Genomic DNA, 22,543 nt, shown 5'->3' on the forward strand with positions numbered 1-22,543 from the left:
TTTTCACCCCAGGAATCGGAAAAAAATCCGAGGGGCAACCCCATTCAATTTTTTTCAATTTTGGGTTCAGAAATCATTGGGATATCTAAGGCATTTTCATGTATCTAGATGTCAAAAATGTTCGAGAAGTTAGTCGACGGATACAATAAAAAACGGTCTATAATTTTACAGGCTTTGCGTTTTATTGCATCATAATAATTGTACATGATTGATTTAACATCTTACAGTCCATGGTTCATGATTAAAATAGGTGTGTATGGAGATCACCTCATAATCCCCAGCCCAGTCTACCAGACATTGAGGTGTGGTGGGAATTGTGGGCCTGATAGCTATAGCCGGAACCTGCTCGTACCACTGACGGTGTACACGTTTCGTTTTTCCAAATGCCTGATATCCAACGCCACTAAGCCCATCACCGTCATACAACAAAAAGATCGGCTGGAAATTCTCGCACGCCGAAGTTGGACTTATATCATAGTAGTAGTGGGTACCTGAAACGGGTAAAAGAGTAATTTAGAATTCACATGTGAGCGGAGACGTCTCTCGGTTACTTCGCCAGTGTTAATCATATAGATTACATAAACGGACATTGAAATATTGAGCTGTAATGGTTTTACACCAAGATTATAACATACCCATTTTAGGTACACAAGCTTCCTTAGTCCAAGCAGGATCCAAATCCTTGGCATTTCTGGCGATTGGCATGTTTCCGTCTCTGGTTATGATCCAAATTCCGTCAGTACCAAGCACGTTACCAGTGTTTGAGCGACCACCAGCTGCGATGGTATCTGGAAAAAATTGTTTTCAAGAATTTAGAGAAATATTCACACGTAATTATCAGCCAAGGAAAAATCTGAATTCTATCACACGTATCTGTTCACTGATTTTTCGGATTTCCAAACTGTTAATCAAGTTTTCAAAGTAACCATTTGTCGTAAAATGGTATCATCTCTTATTTGTAGTCAAAATTGACACCTGACCTCTATGGGTCCATATTAACGATATTAGCATCTATAATATTATTGATAACTCACCAGGCGATACCGTTAGAATAGTGACGGTCCAGCATGGTTTGCCAAACAGCGTCTTCTCTTCGTACATGGCGATAGCTGACATGTCATAGAATGCCTGTTCTTTTTCGACCTCCGTTTTGGTCAATGCATACTGTGAGAGAATAGGATGTACACAATTTGGTTAATACTCGTCAAACGAATCAACGGGGTGATTCCCTTCGGTGCATAATAAGCCCTGCACTGTCGGGGATTTGGCGGTCATCTGGGGCGTATTTTTTTTTTTCTCTAGCTCATGGTGCTCATTATTGTGAAGAATAGTTGGACGGGGTTGATCTCAAAAATGGATCACGACCGCGGTGCAGACAATATTTGGTAAACATGTATAGGTATGATGCATTTATTCACCTGAAATCCAGCAATGTTCCCATAACCGTCGACCAGAATACAGAAGTGATGGTCTTCTTCCATGCAGTACGTTTCGGTCCCATAATATACAGTACCTTCTGGTAGCTCGACCCAATTTTCTTTTATTGCTGCCGATTTCGTTATTGGTATTCCATACCAGCTGTCTAAGCGCAGAATATCAATTGCACTCCACTTCACTGCAGCAGTCAATATAAAAAAATTAGCAGCGTTCGTCTATGGGTACAAGAGCATTACATATGATGAAAACGACTGTTTTTTAGTGAATTACTCACCCGTGAGATCCGTCCAGTCAACGGATAGCGATGGGGTAGCAAGAGCTACCGCTGTAACAAATAATTAATTGGAGTTTTGTCGTCAATTTGCCCAATACGCAGTATTATGTTTCCGCATATTAGGCAGCACCATTATTATTCGAAATTTTACTACGGAACTCACAAACTAGTTTCAGTTATTTGAGAAGCCCTACCAAGTGTGTGTCAATTCGAATTCAGCATTTCACATACTATCATATACTATACATATACATTCAAAATTGTAACTCACTTGCGATCAATAGGAGAGTGGTCTTCATTTTGACAATCCAGTTTGTTATTCTACTTCACGTTTCATCCCTATTTATATACAAAAGTCCATGCAGCACTTTGCACACGAATCTTCGTAAAACGTTACCGTTATCTATGAAGATTTGTTTAATTCATTTAGCCTAGGAAAGTCGTGCAACAAACGATATGTATAACACGCGCCTCACATAAAATTACCTGATACCACTAAGTCGTATAGGTAATATCAGGTGAAAACTGGACAAGAGCGAGCGAGTATCATCAATGTAATGCGTAAAAAGCAGAGTCTTGCCAACACATGATTATTTTCCAGAGGCAGATGTGAATTTGATACCAAACAGCCAATTTTAATGCTGGGCCCTTCACGCGATATTATACATATGGTTAATTCCGCATTTGAGATTTTGCAGTTGGTTTTCAAAAGAGGCATATAACGAAATCACTCCGTATTTCTCAGCCAAATCGACCAAACATTGTAGTACAGAAATTATGATCTTGACAACAGTCGACGGAAAGTGCTTCTGTTCTTGACGTTCTATTGGAATCGTTTTTTCAGCCGTCTGAAATACAGTAGCACCATAGATATATTGAACTCTACGGTAGCACCAAGTGAACCATTGTCATACAACAAAACATCCGGCTGAAGTTCTCGCACGACATTGCTAGACTAATTCCATAGTATGGTGTAAATAGAGTCTTGATCCATGGTCTTGTTAATACTCGTTAAACGAAGTGTGCCCAGATTCAGCTGGTGAATTCGCGGTTGAAATACTGCAGAAAATATCAAATTTTGCCCCGAAAATGGCAAAAATCTGGAAGACTATACCTTAGTTGATTTTTTGAATTTCGGGGTGAAAAAATAACAATTATATACTCGCAGGATTCAATAGTTTCTGAAGTATTTCTAGGTCAGGAATACAAACCCACCAATGACATCCATGTATTTATCAAAGTGATCGACTTATCACCAAATTTTCGATTCCATACCAAAAAAATTTGAGATAGAACAATGGAAAACGGTTTATAATTTGATACGCTTTGCGTTTTATTGCGACATAATATTTGTACATGGTTGATTCAACATCTCACAGTCCATGGTTTATGATTGAAATAGGCGTGCATGGAGATCACCTTATAATCCGCAGCCCAGTCCACCAGACATTGAGGTGTGGTGGGAATTGTAGGCCTGATAGCTATTGCCGGAACCTGCTCGTACCACTGACGTTCTACGCGTTTCGTTTTTCCAAATGCCTGATATCCAACGCCACTAAGCACACCACCGTCATACAACAAAAAGATCGGCTGGAAATTCTCGCATGCCGTAGTTGGACTCATATCATAGTAGTAGTGGGTACCTGAAATGGGTAAAAGATTAATTACATCAACGGACGTTGGAATATTGAGTCGTAATAGTTTTACACCAAGATTATATCATACCCATTTGAGGTATACAAGCTTCCTTAGTCCAAGCAGGATCCAAATCCTCGACATTTCTGGCGATTGGCATGTATCCGTCTCTGGTTACGATCCAAATTCCGTCAGTACCGAGCACGTTACCTGTGTTTGAGCGACCACCAGCTTTGATGGTATCTGAGAAAAATTGTTTTCAAGAATTTAGAGTTCACTGATTTTTCGGATTTCCAAACTGTTAATCAAGTCTTCAAAGTAACCATTTGTCGTATAATGGTACCATCTCTTATTCGTAGTCAAAATTGACACCTGACCTCTATGGGTCCATATTAACGATATTAGCATCTATAATATTATTGATAACTCACCAGGCGATACCGTTAGAATAGTGACGGTCCAGCATGGTTTGCCAAACAGCGTCTTCTCTTCGTACATGGCGATAGCTGACATGTCATAGAATGCCTGCTCTTTTTCGACCTCGGTTTTGGTCAATGCATACTGTGAGAGAATAGGATGTACACAATTTGGTTAATACTCGTCAAACGAATCAACGGGGTGATTGCCTTCGGTGCATAATAAGCCCTGCACTGTCGGGGATTTGGCGGTCATCTGGGGCGTATTTTTTTTTTTCTCTAGCTCATGGTGCTCATTATTGTGAAGAATAGTTGGACGGGGTTGATCTCAAAAATGGATCACGACCGCGGTGCAGACAATATTTGGTAAACATGTATAGGTATGATGCATTTATTCACCTGAAATCCAGCAATGTTCCCATAACCGTCGACCAGAATACAGAAGTGATGGTCTTCTTCCATGCAGTACGTTTCGGTCCCATAATATACAGTACCTTCTGGTAGCTCGACCCAATTTTCTTTTATTGCTGCCGATTTCGTTATTGGTATTCCATACCAGCTGTCTAAGCGCAGAATATCAATTGCACTCCACTTCACTGCAGCAGTCAATATAAAAAAATTAGTAGCGTTCGTCTATGGGTACAAGAGCATTACATATGATGAAAACGACTGTTTGTTAGTGAATTACTCACCCGTGAGATCCGTCCAGTCAGCGGATAGCGATGGGGTAGCAAGAGCTACCGCTGTAACAAATAATTTATTGGAGTTTTGTCGTCGATTTTCCTAATATGCAGGGCTTTGTTTCCACATATAAGTGCAGCATGAAAGTAATCATATTTCGTTTGTTGTATATACGTTATGGCTGTAAAAGACTTGCCGATATGAATATCAAAAAATTTGAAATCTTACTAAAGGACTCATGAACTAGTTTCAGTTATTCGAAAGCCCTACCAAGTGTGTATCAATTCGTATTCATCATTTCACATACTATATCTATTCAAAATTGCAACTCACTTGCGATCAATAGGAGAGTGGTCTTCATTTTGACAATCCAGTTTGTTATTCTACTTCACGTTTCATCCCTATTTATATACATAATTCCACGCAGTATTTTGCACACGAATTTTTGCGAATCAGTACGTTTATTCTTTAAATTATGATAGTCATGTTATTAAGTAACATTTTTCAACAATTTTTGTAAAAGCTGTTTTAAACCCAATATAGGTAAGAAACCTCAAATTCTAACAATTGTTTAAATATTTGAATTCAAGTTTGTGACGTCATTGATATAATCCGAAACGGAGTGCAGATCAATTAGCTGAAAAGTGAGTGTACTCAGATCGTTATTTGGACAGGTGATAGATATTCCTCATTTCAATTCCGACCCGGCAGTCAGAGATGAGTATCCGGAGGAAAAGCAGGGTATACTTGGCTTCCACGGAAAATCAATTTCGAGCACATTTCCACAAAATTCTACACAAAGTGTATAGCACGATAAGCTTGGGTCAGATGCTTCTCGCAAAAATTTAGGTTGATGTTTTCACCGTGATATCACTTTTTTAACAGGAACATTTTTCTAAGCTATCACACCTGTGCATGCGATAGTTTATCAAATAAAATAATCAATCAAATTTCGGAAAAAGAAACTCTCTTATAACATTTAAGTTTTAATTTTGCTGCAAACGCTTGATACATTAATAAAGTATCAAACAAGACACTTCTGAGTCTCGGCAGTGCTCAATATATCGAAGTATGACAAATTGGAAATTTTCTAAAATACAAATGTCACGTATTTTAAGAGAGGCTATCACGATTTTTTTCTCAAATGACTCTCACTGTGCTCTATAACATGTATTTTTCCCGAAGTTTTCGCTAGGGTAGAACAGTGTTGGAAACAATATCATTACTATGCCCATGTGAATATTAGAGCAGCTATTCAAGTAATGCTGTTCTGGTGTTTTACATGTAATTTTAATAAGAATAGTAATATTTATCAATTATAAATGTACGGAATCGAGTAGTGCTTTCTGTCTTTTAGGTTTACAACTTTTTCTAATTCTTAATCCTAAACTTGAATTCATTTTGTGCATTTATTGTCGGTTGTATTTATGCTCTAGTGATATGAAAATTAAAAAATCATTTTGATTACGTCTAAAAAGTCTCTTTTAATTTTTGTTTAGTTGGGGTGCATTTTAAATTGAAATGGGCCGGAGGTAGTGAGACTTGACGGGCTTTATCGGAAAAAGAATATCTAGAATATAATACTTGGAACGCAATACAACATTAGCTCCCCAAGGACTTCGTACTTCATTAAAGAAAAATCTCAATTTGGTTCATTCCTTTTTTGTTTTAATTTTTGAATCCAATTTTTCGACTTGCAAACTCTTCTAATTGTTAATTTGGTTTGTTGTCCGTTGTATTCCGGTTTCTCTCGCATTGACGATATTCGAGTAATAATTTTTCTTATGAATTCAATGTACTTGACGAATCTTTTTTTACACCGTAGGTGCTTTTTATCGGCGATGCTTAATCGTGAAACGAGCCCACTCAGGATCAGAGATAATCATATCTTAGCTTTATGGCGACCGATGATACTGAAATAAGGCTTAGATAAAAGCTCGTCCCTTATTTATGTGATGGAAGTGATTCCACATTTGCTGTAATATTATGAATGTGGGAGCTATTCGGTGAAACGCGGACCCAACTCCGCTCTTGAGCTCACGTCGCAGTGAAGATACTCGGTAGTGTGCCCATTCTTTTGAGTGTATATGCCACGAGAGTCTGGTGATATTCATTGCACTATATTCTCTCGCGATATTGCGCATAGTTGATTCAGCATTTAGTATTCCACGGTTGATTTTCAAAAAAGGCGTGTGTTGAAATTACCCCGTATCTCTCAGACAAGTCGACCAAACAATGTGGTACGATAGGAATTAAGCTCTAAATAACTGTAGACGAAAATTGCTCGTTCCACTGACGGTTTACCGGAATCGGTTCTCCGAACGTCTGAAATACAGTAGCACTAACAATAAGTGAACCATTGTCATAAAACAAAACAACCAGCTGAAGATTCTCGCACGACGTTGCTAGACTTATTCCATGGTATCATATATCTATGACAGTATGGTGTAAACATAGTCTAGATCCATGGTCTTGTTAATACTCGTCGAACGAAGTGTGCCCAGATTCAGCTGGTGAATTCGCGGTTGAAATACTGCAGAAAATATTAAATTTTGCCCCGAAAATCGCAGGAATCTAGAAGACTATACCTTAGTTGAATTTTCGGATTTTGGGGTGAAAAAATAACAATTATATACTCGCAGTATTCAATAGATACATATGTATTTCTAGGTCAGAAATACGAATCCACCAATTATATATATGTATCTATCGAAGTGATCGACTTATCACCAAATTTTCGATCCCATACCAAGAAAAATTGAGATAGAACTCATTGTAAATTGGTTCTATTCGTAGCCAAAGTTGGGTGACAGATACAATGGAAAACGGTGTATGATTGAATACGCTTTGCGTTTTATTGCAACATAATATTTGTACATGGTTGATTTAACATCTTACAGTCCATGGTTTATGATTGAAATAAGCGTGCATGGAGATCACCTCATATTCCCCAGCCCAGTCTACCAGACATTGAGGTGTGGTGGGGATTGTGGGCCTGATAGCTATAGCCGGAACCTGCTCGTACCACTGACGGTGTACACGTTTCGTTTTTCCAAATGCCTGATATCCAACGCCACTAAGCACACCACCGTCATACAACAAGAAGATCGGCTGGAAATTCTTGCAAGCCGTAGTTGGGCTCATATCATAGTAATAGTGGGTACCTGAAATGGGTAAAAGATTAATTACATCAACGGATGTTGGAATATTGAGTCGTAATGGTTTTACACCAAGATTATATCATACCCATTTGAGGTATACAAGCTTCCTTAGTCCAAGCAGGATCCAAATCCTCGACATTTCTGGCAATTGGCATGTATCCGTCTTTGGTTACGATCCAAATTCCGTCAGTGCCAAGCACGTTACTTGTCTTCGAGCGACCACCAGCTTTGACGGTATCTGAGAAAAATTGTTTTTAAGAATTTAGAGAAATGTTCACACGTAATTATCAGCCAAGGAAAAATCTAAATTCTATCACACGTATCTGTTCACTGATTTTTCGGATTTCCAAACTGTTAATCAAGTCTTCAAAGTAACCATTTGTCGTATAATGGTACCATCTCTTATTCGTAGTCAAAATTGACACCTGACCTCTATGGGTCCATATTAACGATATTAGCATCTATAATATTATTGATAACTCACCAGGCGATACCGTTAGAATAGTGACGGTCCAGCATGGTTTGCCAAACAGCGTCTTCTCTTCGTACATGGCGATAGCTGACATGTCATAGAATGCCTGCTCCTTTTCGACCTCGGTTTTGGTCAATGCAAACTGTGAGAGAATAGGATGTACACAATTTGGTTAATACTCGTCAAACGAATCAACGGGGTGATTGCCTTCGGTGCATAATAAGCCCTGCACTGTCGGGGATTTGGCGTTAATCTGGGGCGTATTTTTTTTTTTCTCTAGCTCATGATGCTCATTATTGTAAAGAATAGTTGGACGGGGTAGATCTCAAAAATGAATCATGACCGCGTTGCGGACAATATTTGGTAAACATGTATAGGTATGATGCATTTATTCACCTGAAATCCAGCAATGTTGCCGTGATTGTCGAGCAGAGTGCAGAAGTGATGGTCATCTTTCAGACAGTACGTGGTTGTGCCATCATATACAGAACCTTCTGGTAGCTCAACCCAATCTTCTTTTCTTGCCGCCGATTTTGTTGTTGGTATTCCATACCAGCTGTCTAAGCGGAAAAGGTCAAGTGCACTCCACTTCACTGCAACAGTCAATATAATTAGTGGCGTTCGTCTATGGGTACAAAAGGATTATAATGAGAACGACTGTTCGACAGTGAATTTCTCACCCGTGAGATCCGTCCAGTCAGCGGCTAGCGATGGGGTAGCAAGAGCTACCGCTGTAACAAATAATTAATTGGAGTTTTGTTCTTGAGGACTTTGTTTCAGCAATCGAGTACATGAAAGGGAAAGTAATCATTTTTTGTCGTTTGTATATTATCACTACGTTATGACTACGTTATGGTGAAATATTCGCGGATATAAATAATCAAAAACTTGAAATCTCACTGAAGCACTCATCAACCAGTTTCAGTTATTTGAGATGACCTACCAAGTATATACAAATTCAAATTTATCAATCAATATACTTTATTTAGTGAAAATTGTAACTCACTTGCGATTAACAGGAGAGTGGTCTTCATTTTGACGATCCAGTTTGTTATTCCACTTCATGTTTCATCCCTATTTATATACATAATTCCACGCAGTATTTTGCACACGAATCTTTGCAAATCAGCACGTTTGTTCGTGAAATTATGGTGTGTAATCATGTTATTGAGTAACACTCTATCAACAATCTTTGTGTGAGGTGTTTTGAACGTAACATTGGCAGGAAACTTAGGATCCCAACCATTGAATAAATATTTAAATTCAAATTCGGGACGTCATTGATATAATCCGAAACCGAGTGCAGATTAAGTAGCTGAAAAGTAATCGTGTTTTATTTGGACAGGTGGTAGATATTCCGCATTTCAATCCGATGACACTCAAAATACTACTCCAGTGGAGACTTGGCAGCCGGCAGAGGTGAGTATCTAGAGGAAAAGTAGGGTACACTTGGCTGCTACGGGAAATAACTTTCGAGCGCATTTCCACAAAATTCTACACAAATTCAAACCGCATTGAATTTCGATTGCAGAACATGGCTGCGAACTTATCATTTCGTGACAGTAAACTAAAAAAACCGATATTAAAACGAAAATATCGTCATTCGTAGTTTTGTTTAATCCCATTGCTGTAATTATTGAAGCTTATCTGTATAAAATCTCAAATCACGATGGATTTCTCTATTGATCAAGCAAACAATGGACATCCGGACAACTTCGTTTTTTTGGTGATGATTGTTGGTAAATTGAAATAATATTGATATCTGATTTTACACTACGTAATACATTATGCGGTCCGCAAAGGGTTCGAACCCGAAGCCGATCGGGAGCTTCCTGCGATACCGCTTCTTATCTTTCCGCTCCGGACAACTTTTAGGAAAACGCTGGCGTCCGATTTATTATTTCCGCAGTCGAATCTTTTTCATTTTTTGTGTTTTCCAGAAACTCGAGCGAGATATATACAACGAGGATCAAAAGTTACCTCATTGAGGACAATGAACCATCATGATTTTTATCTGGAAAAAAGACAGTCCTGACTTCTTTCGTTTTTCAGGTGTTGGGGAATTTCTCCCTAACCGACAAACATTCAGTTCGTTACCATATTCAATAACTGTAGTTCGCAACTTGGTTGAGTGATGCAAATTTACATTTATTTCGACAATTCTCATCAGATGGTAAAATAAGAAATAAAGGTAATGAATTTCTTATCTTTCTGCAGGATGAAGGAAATAGGTGTTAAAATATGCGACTGCTATCAAGAGATTATTTTGTATTCATTGCACAATATTCTCTGATGATATTGCACATGGTTGATTCAGCATTTAGTATTCCACGGTTGATTTTCAAAGAAGACATGCATTGAAATCACCCCGTATTTCTCAGCCAAGTCGACCAAACATTGTGGTGCGATAGGGATTATGGTCTTGATAACTGTAAACGAAAAGTGCTCGTACCACTGACGTTCTATCGGTATCGTCTCTCCAAACGTCTGAAATACAGTGGCACTAAGTGTACCATTGTTATACAACAAAACTACTGGCTGATAATTGTCGCACGCCATTGTTGGACTCATTCCGTAGTAGTAGTGGGTACCTGAAACGTATGGATGAGGAATATAATTTACACATCAGCTGAGACGGACAGTTTCTGAACATTAATCTTATAAATCTAATGAACGGATATTCATATTTTGAGTCGTAATTGTTTTACACTAAGATCAAGTCATACCCATTGCTGGTATACAAATTCCTTTCTTCCAAACAGGATCCAAATCCTCAATATTTTTTGGAACTACCACGTATCCATTCCTGGTTACTATCCAAACTCCATTAGTACCAAGTACATTAGCTGCGTCCGAACGACCACCAGCTGCGATAGTATCTGAACAAAATTATTTTCAAAAAATCGGGGAAATTTTTCATAGAATTATCAGCTACAAGAGCCAATCTCAGACCTATTGGAATAAAACCGAGACAATCCAATTTCGTTGCGATTAAAAATCACGCTAGCTATATCAAAATCAGGTATAATTTTATGGATTCATATTGTAAGTTCCACCGACGGCAGAATCAATAAATTTGACAGCAAATAAAAAATATGCGTTTTATGTATGCATCGACGGACAATTTATTTCGTACTGCCGATTTAGTAAAATTCAGTTAACTAATTTGTTTATGGTGATCGAAGCTGAAAATGCATTGCATTAGACCAGCGACAACTTACCGGGCGATACCGTTAAAATGGTGACGGTCCAACATGGTTTTCCAAACAATGTCTTCTCTTCATACGTAACGATGGCTGACATGTTATAGCATTCCTGCACTCTCGTGACCTCGGCCTTTGTTAATGCCCACTACAAGAGAAATGGTGTAAACATAGTCTTGCTAATACTCGTCGAATGAAATGACGCGTGATTCGCCTCGGTGCAAACCAAAATCTACGTACACCGTGCCTGGATTTTCGTGTAAATCTCAGGCATATTTTTCTTCTCTAGCTCACAATGCTCAATATTCGTATCGAATGGTTGGACATGATATATCTCAAAAATGAATCATCACCTCGTTGCAGACAATTTTTCATAAGCTAGGCATGATGCATTTATTTACCTGAAATCCAGCAATGTTACCGTAACCATCGAAGAGGGTGCAGAAGTGATGGTCATCTTCCATGCAGTATGTGGTCGTCCCATGAAACACAGTACCTTCTGGTAGCTGGACCCAATTTTGGATTTCCGCTGCCGATTGTGTGATTGGTATCCCATACCAGCTGTCCAGGCGTAGAGAATCGGTGTTGTTCCACTTCACTGCAACGGTCACAATTGAAAAATTAGTAGCGTTCGCATGTGGGTTAATGAACCTAAGAGCAAATTTCTTTATTGTGAATTACTCACCCGTCAGATCTGTCCAGTCAGCAGATAGCGAAGGGGTAGCAAGAGCTACCGCTGTAACAAACGATTAATTGGAGTTTTGTTCTCAATTTTCCGAATATGCGGGTTTTTGTCTTCGCATATGAGTAAATGAAAATAATCATGTTTCGTTTGTTGTATATTCCCACCACGTTTGACTGTGAACGACTCGCGGATACGAATACTGAAAAACTTAAAAGTCTACACAAGAAATTCACAACCATTTTTAGTTACTTGAGACGACCTATCAAGTGTATAGAAGTTCGAATTCTTCGTTTTGCGAATATATTAAATAAGACATGTTACTTACTAGCGATCCAGAGGATGGTGGTCTTCATTTTGGCTATCCAGTTTATGATTTCATTGCACATCTCATTCATATTTATATCGTTAAGAGTAGGTATTGTCGCACGATATCCACTCTCCACGGTCATATACATATGCAGCGAACCAGAGCCGAGTGATAAAGAAAGATAGAGAGAGAGTAAGAAATGAGTCTAATTTATTCAACCTTGGCAAGTCTTGAGGCAATCGAATACCCAACATGTGTCCAACATAAATTGAACTGAAACAAATAAGTCATTAAGCCAATATCAGGTGAAAAACGGACAATGAAGAGCAAATACGATCAGAATGATATGGCCAATGGCTTGTGGATATACTTTTGAATCCTGCAAAACAATACAGTTTTTCCAGACAAGTTGATAAACAAAATAATCCAACTGAAAATCTGTTTTTCTTCCATCAGGTATAGGTCTTCTATTAGGTATTTCCTACATTGAGGTCGCGTATTCAAAAAAAAAAATCTTAATAGATGTGGTGTTCATAAGTTTAGAAGGTTTCAATCGTTGACTGAACATTTTTCATCTGTGCACTTTTTGCCGCTTGCGGTTTGTCTTCAAAAGCTTTAGTATTTGCATGAAAAATTTGTAGTTCATGAATTTGCGATAAAAAATACGTATTCTAATTTGAAAAAAAGTCACCCTCTAAAACCCCCCCCTACATTTTTCAAATTCATAGCATCGTTGACAACGTTTTGACAAAGTTGACTAAATATAACATCATTTAAATTACGAACATTTGGCCTGAAGATCGCGAAATAGTTCAAAAAACCAAAGCTAGTTAGCGTTCAACACGGTTTGAGCCATTAAAGTGCTACGCTCGCTGTCATCGGTTGTGTCAATTATTAAGGTTATGACAATGAAGCTACAATTACAAAATTTCGAATCCAATCGTATGTAAAGGACCCAGTGATTTTCTATTATGCCACAGAAAAACTGACTTGCTTCCTTCAAATTTACGTAATCTGTTGAGCGATGCGTTCAACTCATGTTCAACTGCAGTACGGGGATCATAAGGTAATTCTCTTTCATCTCAAGGAAAAGATCCGTACTGAAATTGTGTTGTGAAATAGCGAAAAATCATGGCTACCCAACCAAACAACACTGGTCCACCTATTTATTGGGGAACTGGGCAACCACCGGCTCATGACATTGGTTACTACCAGCTTCCGCTTCCTAACTTCCCTCTGCCGAATTTAAGTCAACCACCACCATCGTACAATCCATCTACTCCATCTTTTACCAGTAATCAGCCCATGAACATGTCCCAAGAACGTCAATTCACAAGTGGACCTCCGCCACCCTATGTAAGCTGTGCGCCAAATACTCCATACGTACATCAAGCTTATCCATTGTCAAACAAACCCAATTCGTATGATTCGAATAATATGCATGTCCCAAACTATTCTTCATCAACGACTACTCGGTATAATTATAATAACTGGGACGCAAGTAATTCTCATGAGACTAACGAAGAATGGGATCGAGACAGCGCTTCACTGCGTTGGAATTTGCCACCAGATAATTTTAATTTTGAGCACAACGATGCTTGTTCCTCACAATCACAAGCCAAAGGACAAAGCAATATCCAGTCACACGCTGTGCCGAAAAGTATGAATAAGAAGTCCTGGCAAGATTACAGAGGACGGACTACCAGCCATAATATGGAAAGTAAAAGATCTAGTAATTCGGACAGCCGGGAGCCAAGAAGAAGCGATAGAGATTCAGTCATCTCTCGATACAACCAAGATAGAGAAAAATATGATGACTGGGGGAGGGGGAGGGGGAGGTCAACAAGCAAAGAATATTCGAGCAACCATAGGAAGAGCAATAGTCTCACCCTAATTAAAAATAGGGAATCTAGTTCGAGATGCTACTCTCGTGCTAGCACCGATTCACGCAAATCTAGCTTGGGCAATTACAGTAGAAAAAGATCAAGATCTAGAGATTCCCATGTGTCTGTGGCATCTAATCTAAGCAGTAATAGTTCTATGAAACCAAGAGCACAAAGTGAAAGAGATCAGCTGTTAGAAAAATACAGGTATTACAAATAAATTTAAAATTTACTATGAATTTCCCACGATTTTCCTATTTCTCCTCTGATCGAATTTAATTTGCAGACGTAATTACTGCGCAACGAGCAAAGATATGGAGAAAAAACTGGATGAGTTGTCCGCTATGGGACCCGAAGGCATAATGGCACACGAGAGAAGGGTGTGGACTCGCACAGCTCCAGCTGACCTCTACTATGCCAGGGATGAATCAAATCCCAAAATTATGATGGCTACTCCAAAGCTGACAGAGTTGTGTAGTATTTTTAAGGAATTATTAGTAGATAGATCTACCGCTGCCAGAGCACTACAGGTGATTGTTTCGATCCTAATCTGTGATCATCAACCATTTTGTCTCCATCTGAAACTTATGCGATGTTTACTTTTTGCAGCCTCCATATGAGCCGCCTCCGAGAAAAACCAGGGCCAGATTGTGTAGACATAAAACCGAAGCTTGTAGTAGTTCTTCGTCAGATAGCGATACTTCAATGGATGAAGACGATAGAACAATGGAAGAATTAATGGCTAAAAAGCAACATCCGCAACGGTTACACCCGGAAATGTGGTTTAATGATCCTGGAGAGGTAATGGCACATGAATGTCCCGATTTGTTTTACACACAGACAATATCTGGCTCATGACTTTCGTATTCTATTTTTTAGATGAATGATGGGCCCTTGTGTAGATGCAGTGCTAAATCCAGAAGGTCTGGAATTCGACATGGCATCTATGCTGGTGAGGGTGTAATAGCCAAGTGTGACTCAAGTTCAAACAACGCGGATAAATTATATCACTATCGCATAACCATCAGCCCGCCAACTAATTTCTTGACAAAGACTCCAACCATAATAAAGCACGACGAACATGAATTTATATTTGAAGGATTTTCAATGCTCTCCCATTTTCCACTGGTTAAATTGCCCACCTGTAAAGTAATCCGCTTCAATATTGAATACACAATTTTATACATCGATGAGAAATTACCAGAAAATTTTACAATCAGAGAACTGGATTTATTTCGTGAGTTTTCCCTGCTTTCAATTTTCGACCTATTGTTGCAGTGCGTACTACAACAATATTGTTCATAATCCAATAATCTGTGTGCTTTCAGAGGATTATTTATTCCAGGAAATATTGGAACTTGTTGACTTTGATTTACGTGCAGCGCAAGACACTACCGGTTGTGGCCAATTCCACTTTATGCCAAGATTTGTTAGAGACTTACCAGATAATGGTCAAGAAATATTATCCATGAACGAGGTCTTGAATTATTTAATTAAAAGCAGTACTGCTCTGATTGATTCCAAGGATCTCAACAGGCTCGTTGATATGCCTCAATATAAATGGCAAAATTTTGCTGACGAAGTTAAAGGTATGGTCGTTACTTACCCTGGAAAAAAACCTTGCAGTGTCAGAGTTGATCAGTTGGATAGAAATCAAGAAGATCAACCTCCAGGTGTAACCTCATACCCTGAAATTGTTCATTTTGGAATCCGACCACCACAGCTCAGTTATGCCGGAAATGCCGAGTAAGTATTCGGATTTTTTTAAAAGAAACCTCTAGAACAACTAGTTAATTGTGTCTGAATTTTCATTGTGATTATACGTAATTTCAGCTATCAGAAGGCTTGGAGGGATTATGTCAAGTTTCGACATTTGCTTGCAAACATGCCAAAGCCATCTTTTGAAGATAAAAGAAAATTAGAGGCAAAAGAAAATAAGTTACAAGAGCTGCGGACGCAGAGTAAAATGAAAAGAGATGTAACGGTAGATGTTAGCTCCGAGGGTTTCTATCGTACAGGCATCATGTGCGATATCGTACAACACGCCATGCTTATTCCTGTTTTAGTTTGTCATTTGAGGTTTCATAAATCGCTAGATATTCTAGAGAAAACTATCGGTTATCAATTCAAAAATCGATACTTGCTACAATTGGCTCTTACACATCCAAGCTATAGAGAAAACTTTGGTACAAATCCTGACCACGCGAGGAATTCATTAACCAATTGCGGGATACGACAACCTGAGTACGGTGATAGGAGGATTCATTACATGAACACGAGGAAGCGAGGAATAAATACTTTGATAAACATCATGTCAAGATTTGGTGCGAGAAGAGAAACTGAGTCCTCCATAGCCCACAACGAGAGATTGGAATTCCTCGGCGATGCCGTAGTCGAGTTTTTAACATCCATTCATCTATTTCACATGTTTCCTGATTTGGAGGAAGGTGGATTGGCGACTTACAGAGCAGCTATTGTACAGAATCAACATTTGGCTGTACTTGCTAAGAAACTGAACTTGGAACAATACATGCTTTATGCACACGGAAGTGACTTGTGCCACGATTTGGAGCTAAGGCACGCTATGGCCAATTGCTTCGAAGCATTGATGGGGTCGCTGTTTTTGGATGGTGGAATAGAAGTTGCTGATAAAGTATTTGCGGAGACAATGTTCATGGAGGAAAATGATCTTTCTAAGGTCTGGGTAAATTATCCTCGACACCCTCTACAGGAACAGGAACCAACCGGAGATAGACAATGGATACCTAGTTTCGAATTGTTGCAAGTACGTACGAAGAATTTTGAATTGTTTTTATGGTCCCAATTTTTATCATAAAATATCAAGACGTTATTGTGTACGAACAGATGTTTAACGTAATATTTCTCACACAGGACTTATTAATTATTGCGATTGCTTAATGTCCGCAGAAGTTGACTAAATTCGAAGAATCGATCGGAGTAAATTTCCAGCACATTCGATTGCTGGCACGTGCATTTACAGATCGAAGCATCGGATATACGAATTTGACACTGGGGTCTAATCAACGTTTAGAATTTCTAGGAGACACAGTGCTTCAACTGATTGTTTCCGAATATCTCTACAAATTCTTTCCCGAACATCACGAAGGACATTTATCGGTAATTGTGTTGCTAACAATAACTTTGACCTTGCGCATCTGTTGAAAAATTAGAGCATTTCAGGATATTTGATTTTTCTTGACACGTTTCAGCTCCTGCGTAGTTCTCTGGTCAATAATAAAACCCAAGCGGTAGTATGCGATGATTTGGGTATGACTCAGTACGCATTGTACGGAAATCCGAAAGCAGAGCTTAAGACTAAAGACAGGGCTGACTTATTGGAGGCATTTTTGGGAGCTTTATACGTAGACAAAGGCTTAGAATTTTGCCACGTATTTTGCGACGTATGTTTTTTTCCTCGTCTCCAAGACTTCATCATGAATCAAGACTGGAATGATCCCAAGAGTAAACTGCAGCAATGCTGTTTAACTCTCAGAACTATGGACGGCGGAGAGCCGGATATACCAGTTTACAAAGTAATCGAGTGTAAAGGACCCACTAATACCCGGGTATATACCGTTGCCGTTTATTTCCAAGGTAAACGTTTGGCTAAAGCTTCTGGGCATAGTATTCAAGAAGCCGAAATGAACTCTGCTAAAGAAGCCCTTGAGAAATCACAGGATTTGTTCCCCCAATTGGATCATCAAAAACGAGTTATTGCAAAAAGTATGAAAAGGCAACAGTGGCCAAATAGACAAATGCTATGGGCGAAACCTCACAAATCCCACGAACGCTCAGATGACTCTGATTCGAGCTTGAGGCGCAATCGACGAAGTCGCAGTAGGGAACGTGAAAGCTCAGATAGAAGATCACGGGATCGGTACGACAGCTCAGATCGAAGATGCGAAGAGTCGCAGGGAGGGTTTGCAAAAGTAAAGGGATACAGAAATACCGACAGAGACTGCGGGGAACAGTACACTCGCCATACCAAGTCAACATTTTCTAATAAAAGTGATGCTTATGATGTTGATTATGGAAGAAATAACGGTGGTAGGGACAAAGAAGCAACTTACAACATTGAGCACAACGCAAAGCACGAACATAGGTACACTTACGAACAAGGTTCCAGCAGCAATCGTCATCAGAATGTAGACAAGTATCAAGAGCGCGGTGGTGCAGACGGAAAACATAATAATAGCAGTAGAAGTCTTGCATCAACCAGTAGAAGGTATCAAAGGCACAGTAACATTGAGCTTCGAAGCCCATACCGAAGCATACAAACTGATTATGAGGGTAGCGAATCTGTTCATAAGGAAATAATAAGCTCGAGTCAAGACGACGATTCTTTCCGAAATCAAAACTTTTATCATAATAATCGTAAAAGGAAAAGGTTTTTTAACGACCAATCGAGTAGTGGTGAAGATGGAAATATGCCGGAACAATACAAAAGCAGTAATTTTACTAGTCGTGTGAACAAGAGATGTACATAATCATGAATTTATCGACAAGAAATATATGATTACGTTTAATTTTGTCTTCCTGATAGCAACACTTATTACATTTCTCACCTACAATCATGCTGCATTGTTATTAAACCTGGGTTTCGTTATGTAACATCATGAATTGATATTTTTATGAGGATGCATCGATAAAAATACGACTAAATTATGAACGCCGTTATTTATTAGGCCATAAGAAGAACTTACATGACGCATCAATTGTTTTTTGACAATGAAACGCATTCTCAACACAATTTTTATTGATGAATTTCTTAAATGTACTTGTATAAGATCACGAGATTTTTACAGCATATAAATTCAAAATGGTGAAAAGTATGGAATTTTAGGACACAATTACTGTCCCCTTCATGGTTACATACAATGTGTTCACTTCGTTCTGTTGAACATTTGAGAGTTCTGTTAGATCGGAATGTCGTTGATGAAGAAGCCGTAATATCTCGTCATCTTATAACTTGTACCGATAAGTATAAGGGGCATTGTACGCCTCAACCCTGACCATTTTTGTTTCGACTTGCCATGCCAATATGAGATTTTTTTTCCTTAAACCATCAAAACAAGCTGGATGTTTGAAAAATTCTGAAAATTCTTTTTTCGCCTTTCCTGGGTGAGGCTAATATCAAAAAAATTTATAGGTCGAAACAAAAATGGTCAGGGACGAAGACATTCGATTTAGCGTGGAAGGCCCCATCAATTCCCAATTTTCCTAACCGTAATTATTGATGAGCATTATTTCAGGGCATTAAATTATATCAGGTTCGTTTGAACTAAATGCTATTGACATCAAGTAGATCCGGGTTCTGAATTAACTTATTAGTTTGCACTGTAATTCTGGGACTTCAAGGAATGACCAAATTAAATTATACCGCAATCAAACTATTATAATATCGAAACACCCGATACTCCATTAGATTATGAGACAAAGAGGTCATTGTAGATAGTATCCAGATAGTGCTCTTCGGCAAGTGATGTATTTAGAATCGTCGAAACATTTACAAAAAAATCGGTGGCTCAGGTATACCGATGTATATTCTAACTTACGAGTTATGACGTACCGATGCAAACCAGCGAATTATTCCTATGATAATATTGTAGCGATAGAATGGTTGAGCAACTTGTTTGGTATGTGTGGGTCTTGTCTGGACCGGACTGAGTATTTGCATTATCTCTGAAATATGACCAAAATGATTATAACTTCATCTTACAAGGCTTATACTATGAGTGAAAGTTAATCGCGCATTTACCCATTACTGGTGTTGATGTGTTGTTGAGTGGACCAAAGCCTTACAGCTCCGTCTATGCTAGCACTAGCGATGTACTGACCATCGGCGCTCCAGTCCAAGTTCATAACTGTGTCTTGATGGCCTTTTAGTTCCATCAATTGTGTATTGGTTGCTAAATCCCATATCGATACACTTTTGTCATCACCTGATAAAAATTAGGTCCGACGATCAGAGAATATTCATCGGTACAATATGTACAGTAATTATTTATATGCGAATGTATGGCATCAAGATTAATAAAAGATTAAACTCACCAGCAGCGGCTAGATATTTTCCATCTGGGCTGAAAGCAAGACTGTAGATCGTCGATTGAGCACCTACATAAACTCTGACCAAGCTACCATCGTCCTTACTCCACAGCCTCACAGTTTTGTCCGCAGAGCCGGTTGCCAAATACCGAGCATTAGGATGAAATCTAACACACTATACGAAATGAAAATGTGAGCCTTCTAAGTATAAGAAGTATGGTCTGGGCTTGGTCTTTAGGATGCAAACTTACATTAACATCTAAAAAATGTCCAGCAAATATCCTGAGAGGGAAAGTTCTGTCCAAAGACCAAAGTTTAGCCGTACGATCGTGAGATCCGGTCGCAACGTACAAATTAAAAACGCTGGTATCCATGCACCATATGGGGTAAGTGTGCCCACTGAAACATAGGGAATTTAAATGAAAAATATTGTGAAAAAAATTTGGCATTTCCGAATAGCTTGTAGGTGGATGTACTTGTATACAGCTGCGCAGGAATAATCACTCAGTCGCCATGCTCTCATTTCTTTGTCGCTTGATACAGAGAGAAGAACGTCAGCTTCAGGAATGAATCTTAAATCATGCACCACATCTGTATGCCCCCGCATTACAATGGCTCCCGCTTCATCCCTTCAAATGATAAATATATGATGGCTTTGAATTTTTAGGACAGCAAATCGAGTAGAAAACCATTTTTGATGAATGACTTACAAATGATCCTCAGGAGAAAAGCTCTCGCTAGTTGAGGCATAATTAGAAGGTAAAGTAGATGGAGACACTTTGAGTCTAGGCCTCATAAGTACAGTGTCTCCTATACCCCACATCCTTATTTCCGAAGTGCTAAAACCTGCTGCTAGTTTATCCATGCTAGGTGTGATTACGCCGCAACTGGCGCTTAAAATAAAGATATGTTCAGGGAAAATTCTGAGGATATGGAATCAACCATATCAACTAAAACTTTTGAGTAGGGTGATTATAAGTATGTTTCACATCACTCTAGGGGCACGATTAATCAAAGAGAAAAAAAAAATCTGAGGCTCACCTTTCATTGGCATTATTAATGGTATAGACACGCAGAGGTTGGTGAACATTGTTGCGGATCAAGCGAATAGCTTCTTGGAGTTCCCGCATTTCACGATCGACACCTGTACCAGAAGGTTGTTCTACGTGGCCATTGATCACTGATTCACTTCTTGGTCCACGATCTCTACCCACATCTTCGTCAGGATTAACTTCTATCTTTTTGATAATTGTCACGTGTGTATTTATCACCTACATATCCAGATTTATATTCTTTAAAGTGGTACTGCCGATACAACATCAAACAATTAGACAAGGATGTGAAAGAGGCTAGAAAAATTATCCACTCTTTGAAAAAAGAAGCTCATTGCAATAAATAAAAAAGACATGGTAAAGTTTACTAGCTTGTATTACCTGCATTAATATAACATGACCTTGCTTGGCAAGAAACTTTCGGAGACACAAGTGTGCATTGTCAGACATATCCACTTTGTATTTTCTGGTTCTGAAGGCATTGACAAATGGTCTTAGTTCTATATCTTGGATAGAAAAAACACTAGAGAGTTCTTCAAGAAAGTCTCTTTCTGTATCAGAGACAAAATCATTTTGGTACATCCTTAAGAATTGAGCAGCTGCTTGTCGGTTACCACTGTGCAACATTTCCAGATACAAGTGACAAAAAATTGGGTACAATAATCCTCGTAGTTCTGCTCTGAGTTTTTCACTCGATATTGTCTGAACCCACATTTTCAATCTGTGAAGAAAAGCTTATCTCAATTTGTCCTTTGAAAAATCACCTAATTATTGTAGGACTGCTATTATTTTCAAAAAATTTTACATACTTGTGATAAGCCTGATCAGCAACCCCAACATCATTAGTGATTGCACTAAAGACTATGGAATTGTCTCTGGAAGTTCCACATTGAACAGTTTCACTTAGGGTCATTTCTTGACTAGTTTGAGAGCCAGCACGATCAGATTTTCGAAAAACGTTACTCTCCTGCATATTTAGTAAACATTATCATAGGTTATGTATGTATATGAGCCCCATGATATTTATGCAGTGTTGTGGCGTGCATACGAATTTATTTATAGTTCATTAATCGGACCTACCTGATGATAATGCCGCCGTTTTAAGTAAGACTCCACAGTAGCGTTGATTATATCGAGTTTCGATCGTTTCATCTTCATTTGGGCACGAAAGCGTCAACGACAAGAGTCCGTGACACAAGAGCATAGAATTCCTGTACATGAAAATACCACTGCTCATTGGTCGTTCATTTGGTTCATTTACTTGTTGTCTA

General features: G+C 38.8%; 6 protein-coding genes across 6 annotated transcripts; 1 reads left to right on the forward strand and 5 right to left on the reverse strand.

Moving 5' to 3' along the window:
- Nucleotides 1–160: 160 nt before the first annotated feature.
- Nucleotides 161–2,471, reverse strand: LOC105688901. Its single transcript, XM_025746290.2, has 6 exons — nt 1,983–2,471; nt 1,712–1,762; nt 1,419–1,615; nt 1,035–1,164; nt 636–788; nt 161–491 (listed from the first exon to the last, which is right to left on the reverse strand). The coding sequence occupies exons 1-6, from the start codon at nt 2,008–2,010 to the stop codon at nt 214–216; spliced, it is 837 nt and encodes a 278-aa protein (XP_025602075.2). The 5' UTR covers nt 2,011–2,471; the 3' UTR covers nt 161–213.
- Nucleotides 2,472–3,019: 548 nt separating this feature from the next.
- On the reverse strand, nt 3,020–4,819 carry LOC105693320. The gene is made up of 6 exons (XM_025746296.2): nt 4,777–4,819; nt 4,455–4,505; nt 4,162–4,358; nt 3,778–3,907; nt 3,437–3,589; nt 3,020–3,354 (listed from the first exon to the last, which is right to left on the reverse strand). The coding sequence occupies exons 1-6, from the start codon at nt 4,802–4,804 to the stop codon at nt 3,077–3,079; spliced, it is 837 nt and encodes a 278-aa protein (XP_025602081.2). The 5' UTR covers nt 4,805–4,819; the 3' UTR covers nt 3,020–3,076.
- Nucleotides 4,820–7,274: 2,455 nt separating this feature from the next.
- Nucleotides 7,275–9,190, reverse strand: LOC125499738. Its single transcript, XM_048649053.1, has 6 exons — nt 9,083–9,190; nt 8,757–8,807; nt 8,473–8,669; nt 8,089–8,218; nt 7,690–7,842; nt 7,275–7,607 (listed from the first exon to the last, which is right to left on the reverse strand). The coding sequence occupies exons 1-6, from the start codon at nt 9,108–9,110 to the stop codon at nt 7,330–7,332; spliced, it is 837 nt and encodes a 278-aa protein (XP_048505010.1). The 5' UTR covers nt 9,111–9,190; the 3' UTR covers nt 7,275–7,329.
- Nucleotides 9,191–10,203: 1,013 nt separating this feature from the next.
- Nucleotides 10,204–12,465, reverse strand: LOC105693361. Its single transcript, XM_048649052.1, has 6 exons — nt 12,290–12,465; nt 11,965–12,015; nt 11,681–11,877; nt 11,298–11,427; nt 10,803–10,955; nt 10,204–10,667 (listed from the first exon to the last, which is right to left on the reverse strand). Exons 1-6 carry the CDS (start codon nt 12,417–12,419, stop codon nt 10,390–10,392), a joined length of 939 nt encoding a protein of 312 aa, XP_048505009.1. The 5' UTR covers nt 12,420–12,465; the 3' UTR covers nt 10,204–10,389.
- Nucleotides 12,466–12,717: 252 nt separating this feature from the next.
- Nucleotides 12,718–18,701, forward strand: LOC105693495 (ribonuclease 3). Its single transcript, XM_012413465.3, has 9 exons — nt 12,718–13,337; nt 13,394–14,361; nt 14,441–14,684; nt 14,764–14,955; nt 15,034–15,391; nt 15,483–15,900; nt 15,988–16,939; nt 17,083–17,292; nt 17,385–18,701. Exons 1-9 carry the CDS (start codon nt 13,296–13,298, stop codon nt 18,660–18,662), a joined length of 4,662 nt encoding a protein of 1,553 aa, XP_012268888.2. The 5' UTR covers nt 12,718–13,295; the 3' UTR covers nt 18,663–18,701.
- Nucleotides 18,702–18,841: 140 nt separating this feature from the next.
- Nucleotides 18,842–22,505, reverse strand: LOC105693496 (TAF5-like RNA polymerase II p300/CBP-associated factor-associated factor 65 kDa subunit 5L). Its single transcript, XM_012413466.3, has 10 exons — nt 22,353–22,505; nt 22,082–22,239; nt 21,654–21,993; nt 21,262–21,491; nt 20,931–21,113; nt 20,697–20,849; nt 20,472–20,619; nt 20,227–20,395; nt 19,934–20,117; nt 18,842–19,857 (listed from the first exon to the last, which is right to left on the reverse strand). Exons 1-10 carry the CDS (start codon nt 22,428–22,430, stop codon nt 19,734–19,736), a joined length of 1,767 nt encoding a protein of 588 aa, XP_012268889.2. The 5' UTR covers nt 22,431–22,505; the 3' UTR covers nt 18,842–19,733.
- Nucleotides 22,506–22,543: the final 38 nt, after the last annotated feature.

The sequence above is a fragment of the Athalia rosae genome, chromosome 1 (genome assembly GCF_917208135.1).
Source record: "Athalia rosae chromosome 1, iyAthRosa1.1, whole genome shotgun sequence".
In the NCBI taxonomy this organism is placed as follows: Eukaryota; Metazoa; Arthropoda; class Insecta; order Hymenoptera; family Athaliidae; genus Athalia; species Athalia rosae.